This window comes from Eublepharis macularius, chromosome 9 (genome assembly GCF_028583425.1).
Source record: "Eublepharis macularius isolate TG4126 chromosome 9, MPM_Emac_v1.0, whole genome shotgun sequence".
NCBI lineage: Eukaryota > Metazoa > Chordata > Lepidosauria > Squamata > Eublepharidae > Eublepharis > Eublepharis macularius.
In genome coordinates, this window is record NC_072798.1 from 99819632 (window position 1) to 99825631 (window position 6000).

Genomic DNA, 6000 nt, shown 5'->3' on the forward strand with positions numbered 1-6000 from the left:
GTTCCTACAAAACAGAATGAAAGCACAAGAGTAATTTTAATAGTAAACCTGACAAATGAATCTAGAACATTCAAAGATCTTTAATAACCATATCATAAATGGCAACTCTCCACCTGCACGTCTCTTACTGTGACAACCCTCTGAGAGCACTTAACTCCATGAGACAAGCCAAAATAGTCACAGAGCTAATTCAAGGTGGTGATGTTTTAATTAACTATGTACAGTAAAAGAAGTTACAGCGATCACTGATAAATTTATGCAGAAATTATTACTATTGTTTTAACCTTGATCCAGCATCTTTTAAACTTTTAAAAACAACAGAGCTACAAAAACAAAATAAATGTATTGACTACCACTCCCTGCACACTACTTAGAAAAATAATTCTTATCTGGGAATAAATTTTAGAGACAACCTCCATATGTCAAAGGAGGAGTATAAAGGACAAATTGGATTGCATTTTTGAAAGGCCCATTTGACCATACATAAACTATACATCAGGGACCAGAGTCCTGAAACTCACTCCTTTGGGGGAGTTACCAGCTAACTGACAGCTCAGAACAGAGCTTGATAATGTGGAAAATATATTGTCTACTTGAATGCTATTCATTCTTACCAGACCCTTCAACCTTTCAACATTTACCTCCCAGGCAGCAGCATGGGACCCACTGATCATGTGACAGGAAGAGGAAATGGCAATATCATGACCTCACCAGGGTCAAGGGCAGGGCTAGGGGCAGCAGACCAAAAAGCTAGGGACAGAAATACGGTTGCCAACCTCCAGATGGTGGCTGGAGATCTCCCAGAATAACAACTGATCTCCAGGCTACAGAGATCAGTTCACATGGAAAGAATGGTTTGCTTTGAAGGATGGACTCAATGGAATTATGCCCCACTAAGATCCCTCCCTAAGCCCCACCCTCCCCAGGCTCCACCCCCAAAATTTCTAGTAATTTTGCAAATGGGAGCTGGCAACCCTAGATAGGAAGCACACTGTGAGGAGGAATTTAACAAGGAATAAGCTACCACCAGCAGGTTCAGAGCCCTCCTTAGCCTTTTCTCTCTTTGCCTGCCCCCTGCCCCCAACTATCCAATTCTCCCTGACTGTCTTTTATGGTGCAAAGCACTCCCTACCTGAAAAAGATCAGCTTTCTGAGAGAGAGCAAGCGACCTCAGAACTGAAAGCATGTGAACAGAGCAGTGAAGGAATGACTTATGGAAAGGAAGACAGGCAAGGAAGAGCTTTTGAGTGGATAGCAGTTTTTGAAACTGCCTGGGCAGAACACACATTCCTTCCACAGCTGAGTTACTTCACCACACAATCCAGCTGCTCGAGGCAGGAGGTATAGTGCCCTTGCTCCTATGCAAGCATGTTAGCAGCAGGCCCTCCTGAAGGTCCCAATCCAGGCGTAAACGACCACTGCTGTAACTGAAAGATATCTGCCAATGCCTGAAATAGCAAAAGGCAGGCATTTAGGTTGAAAAATGTATGTTTTGCCCCAGTTTGGTGTAGGGGTTAAGAGTGGCAGGACTCTAATTTGGAGTACCAGGTTTGATTCCCCACTTCTCCTCTTGAAGCCAGCTGGGTGACCTTGGGTCAGTCGTAGCTCTCTCAGAGCTCTCTTAGCCCCACCCACTTCACAGGGTGATTGTTGTGGGGATAATAACATACTTTGTAAACCACTTTTAGTGGGAATGAAGCACTTCTGAAGGATGGTATATAAATCAAATGTTGTTATTGTTGTAATTTACATCAATCCTTGTACCTTTTTCTTAGTCACGTGAGAAATTAGATAAACTACAAGTGATGTCTACAATTCTTATGCAATGTCGTGTCAGTCCCTTTGAGGGAGTTACCAGTCAAAGGAGAGTATAAAACACTACCAGTTACCATGAGGAACAGGTGATCTAATCTATGTCATATGCTACAATGTACATACATCTTTGATGCTTAATTGGAAACACACTTTTTAAAAGTTGTGTACTTTAATTTTTTTTATGTAGAGACATATGTAACAGCAACTTAACTTAACAGAAGTCTTTTCTTATAAGGCTATCATTCATCATTTACATTCATCGAGATTTATTACAAAAAGCTAAGAAAATAGCTTCCCACACCAAATTCAGGAACAATACATAGAACAACAGTGATGCATGACAGACTCAAGCTCCAATGTACATACTTTAACAAAATAAGTGGTTTCCAACTATCTCTTCCATTGAGAATTATTCATGCCTCTTTCCTTTTCTACCAGTACAGACCAACACTCTACCAGTGTGACCAACACTCTCCATCTCATACTCAGGTGCCAGTTTACTCAAAACCCAGGTCTTAAAGATACAACTCTGTTATAAAAGAGGATGTACATATTAAGTGCCTAGATCAAATTTTCAAAAACTATCATTTCAGGCATTTCAGGACTACAGGTATTAGGGATCCATAGATAAACCCATCTACTTAATCAGGATACAGGCTAGTTATGCTTACAATGCACACATGCATTCAGGACCGAATTGAGGGGGGGCAGGGGGGTAGCCTGCCCCCGGCACCACCAAAGCTGGGCGCTGGGCGCGGCTGCCAGCCGCCCGGGAGCACGCCGCGGCTTGCCGTGCGGGAGGCTGAGCACAGGGTTGGGAGGCCCTCGCCAGCCCCACTGATGGGGCGGCTGGCTTGCCGTGTGCGCAGGACCTCCCAGCCCTGCGCTCAGCCACCTGCACGGCAAGCCAGCTGCCCCAGCGCACGCCCTCACCACCACTGCCACCACTACAGCCAGCTCTGCGGTACACTGTGCGCTGGGGCAGGCGGGTTGTCGCGCAGGCGGCACAGGGCAGCAGGGCACGCAAACTGCGCGGAGGGCCTCCTAGCACTGCATTCAGCCAGCCACGCAAAAAGCTGCGCCCCCCCCCAGTGCACAATGCACCACGGAGCTGGTGGCGGCGGTGAGGGCATGCGCTGGGGCAGCTGGCTTGCCACGTGGGTGGCTGAGCGCAGGGCTGGGAGGTCCTGCATGCAGGGAAAGCCAGCTGGCTGCCCCAGCGCACACCCGCACCACCACTGCCAGCTCCATGGCTCACCGGGTGCTGGGGTGGCCGGCTTGCCGTGTGGGCAGGCAGGCAGGCTTCCTGTCCTGTGTGATGACGTCACGAAAGTGACATCATCATGCAGCGCCGGGAGCACACACATAGAGACCCGGGCAAGGGTTGCACCAGGTGCCTGCACCCCTAGATCTGGCTCTGCGTGCATTCAAGGTCTCCATTCAACAACTGTCTATCTTTATAGTTTAACCACTGTCTATGTTTGTTCCAATACAAAGAACTTTTATTAGTTTCTATTTGTTTATAAGTCTAGGCCCTACAGCCTGAGGCCAGTTTTCCAATTATATATCAGAGATACGTTGATTTTATTAAGAACCTCCCACCTATTCCCAAAAGGCTATTGCAAAGCTCTCATGTTCTCTGGTTGTTGGGGGGGTCATAATTTGCTGGGGAAGTAGGAAGACAAACTCCTCATCTTATTTATCAAGAATTCTTTTTCATATAATAGCATGAGCAGATATGTATGTACACATAGTCTATCTCTGTAATGAATGGGAAGTATAAAGATACAGCTCTACCATCACAACTATTATTAAGACATGATTTATTAGCTGTCTTCTCACCGAAAGTCGAAACAGTTGGGCTCCACAAATGATCTTTTGCTGAGTAGGAAAAACTTCCATTGCAAACCTTCAACTGCAGGTATTTCTTTCAGTTATTCCTTGCAGACAAGAACACAAAAGTACAAGCAAAACCAAACAAAACACAGCAGGATGTTCATACACTACTACTACCATTTCTCTTTATGATTAAGCATGACTTTCTAGCACTCTTGCAAATCACTCTCCTTCGGACCACCGAGAGAATTATTTTCTGCCAAAGCGGGGGGGGGGGGAATTCCGCTGATTCTTACAATGGGAACAAATTCCAATAGGGCAGCTGTGTTACTGTGTTGCAGCAACCCACAAAAACTCTTGTTACTTCTAGCACTTCAGAGATTAGCAGGAGCATACACATTGACAGGTCAACAGCATCATTTGCAGCCATTGGGAATGGTCGCTGCGCTTATCATGTACACTTTCGTACTGCAGTGTCTCGGATTGCATCTCATGGCCTTTTAAATACCCTCTTCACCTCTCTCCCCTACCGACTGAGGCCTCACTTCATGCATCTAATGAACTGGCCTCCAGCCCAAGAAAGCTTCTGCTTTAATAAATCTGTCAGTCTCTCCCAAGAATGGTGCGAGTCCTCCTTACGGTAAGAAGACACTCAGCATCTCCAAGAAGCCAATGCCTTCAGGAGAACGTCTGTTATGCAGATCCAGGGAAAAACCCAGCTCCTAAATTCAACCCCACCCCCTCAAAGGCTGACGATTCACTTCACAGCCATTATCATTATCCCAAGTGACTGAAAAGAGCTCTCTGGTGCCCAGTGTGGGTTCTCAGTACTGACTGGTCCCTGCCTTGGCTACTACTACCACCCTTGAGAATTTGTCACTGTTGATGCTTTCCAGGGAAGACTCTTTACTGGAGCCGTATCATAATGTTAAACCACACTTCCTCCTCTTTTCTTCCTTCGCTGTTCAGCCACCAGCTCTCCTAGCAAAAGAGAAAAAAGATGCTGGGAGGAGTACCCCCTCTTCCCATCCAGGGCTTGGTTTCTAAAAACACCAATTTGGTGCCAAGATCAAGGCTGTCATCTGCCCTGGAATTTGTACACCTCGATTCCGTGCATGCCCACCTCCCCAAGTGAATCCTCCTGAACTTGATGGGACGCACTCTCCGGTAAAGTGGGCACCAGATTGCAACTTGACAGCCAGCATCCTGGGCGCGTTTACCGGCAGCAACGGGCGCTTCCACGCCGGATATCGGGCTGCGGGCGCCTTCTCAACACAGGGACGCAGCGAGAGAGCTGCAGGAGGAAGACAGAGGCTATACTCTGCAGGTGCGCAGAGACAAGGAGCTTTGCTAGCGCTTCGCCTACTCCAGGACAGCCCTGGCGCACCAGGGGAGGGGAGACCCGGCTCAAAGCCCTGAGCACCTCGGCGGCCTGGTCCCCGCAGCGTGCCAGGCCGTCCCCGCCGAAGTTTCTGGCGCAGCACTTGGCGAGGGCTCTCGCGCGCCGAACGCGCATCAGAATGCGGCGCGGCGCCCTCGCCGCAGGGCCGCGGCAAGCGGGCGGCAAGTTGGTGGGCGGCGCGGTGGCCCGGGCTGGCCCTTACCTTGCTTGACGCACTTGAGGCGGATGGGGTCCTTGCAGTGCTTGATCACGGCCAGCACATCCCGGATGGTCAGCCCGGCCACGGGGGTCTCGTTCACCTCCAGCAGCAGCTCCTCGGGCACCAGCTTGCCGCCGCCCTCGCAGACCACCTGCCCGGCCTTGACCTCCCCCAGGTAGGGGAACTGCCCGTTCTCGGCGCCCCCCTTGAGCTCGAAGCCCAGCTGGCCCTCGGCGTTGCGGGCTACGGCGCACTCATGGACCCGGCTCGTCCAGTGGCTTTTCTTCTTCAAGCCCTTGGACATTGCCGTGAGGCGGGCGGGCGGGCTGCCTCCGGGCGTCCTTGGGGCTGCCTCGGCGGCCGAAGGGAGCGGGAGCGAGAGGGGCGGCTCTGCTTCCCGGTCGTCTGAACAGGAGGGGGGCGAGGGCTGAGGGGAGGAAGGGCGGGAGGGCGCCCGTTTCCCTCGCGGCTCCTCTAGCTGCCTGAGCGGTGGGAGCCGCTGGCCATGGCAGCTGCGGCAGCCGCCAGGATGCTGGGCGTGTGTGTGTGCCTGTGCCTGTGTGTGTGTGTGTGTATATACGAGTTGTACAGTAACGGGAGGGAGGAGGAAAGGAGGGCGGGCGGGCGGGCGGTGGAAGCCGGAGTCGGAGGCGGGAGCGCGCCGGAGAGGTGGAGAACTGGGCCGGCTGGCTGGCTCGCACACTCGCTCTCCTCCGCGCCTGACCCGGTAGTGAAGAGCGAGAGAGGT

The 6000-nt window shown here is 50.7% G+C and overlaps 1 protein-coding gene across 1 annotated transcript in view; it reads right to left on the reverse strand.

Annotated features, from left to right (window-relative positions):
* Positions 1–5763, reverse strand: part of MAGI2 (membrane associated guanylate kinase, WW and PDZ domain containing 2) — a 1211123-nt gene extending 1205360 nt beyond the window's left edge. Inside the window, exon 1 of the mRNA XM_054988145.1 lies at positions 5256–5763. Within this exon, the coding sequence (XP_054844120.1) occupies positions 5256–5556 (301 nt within the window). The 5' untranslated portion in view covers positions 5557–5763. The remainder of the gene's footprint in view (positions 1–5255) is intronic.
* Between the last annotated feature and the right edge of the window lie 237 nt (positions 5764–6000).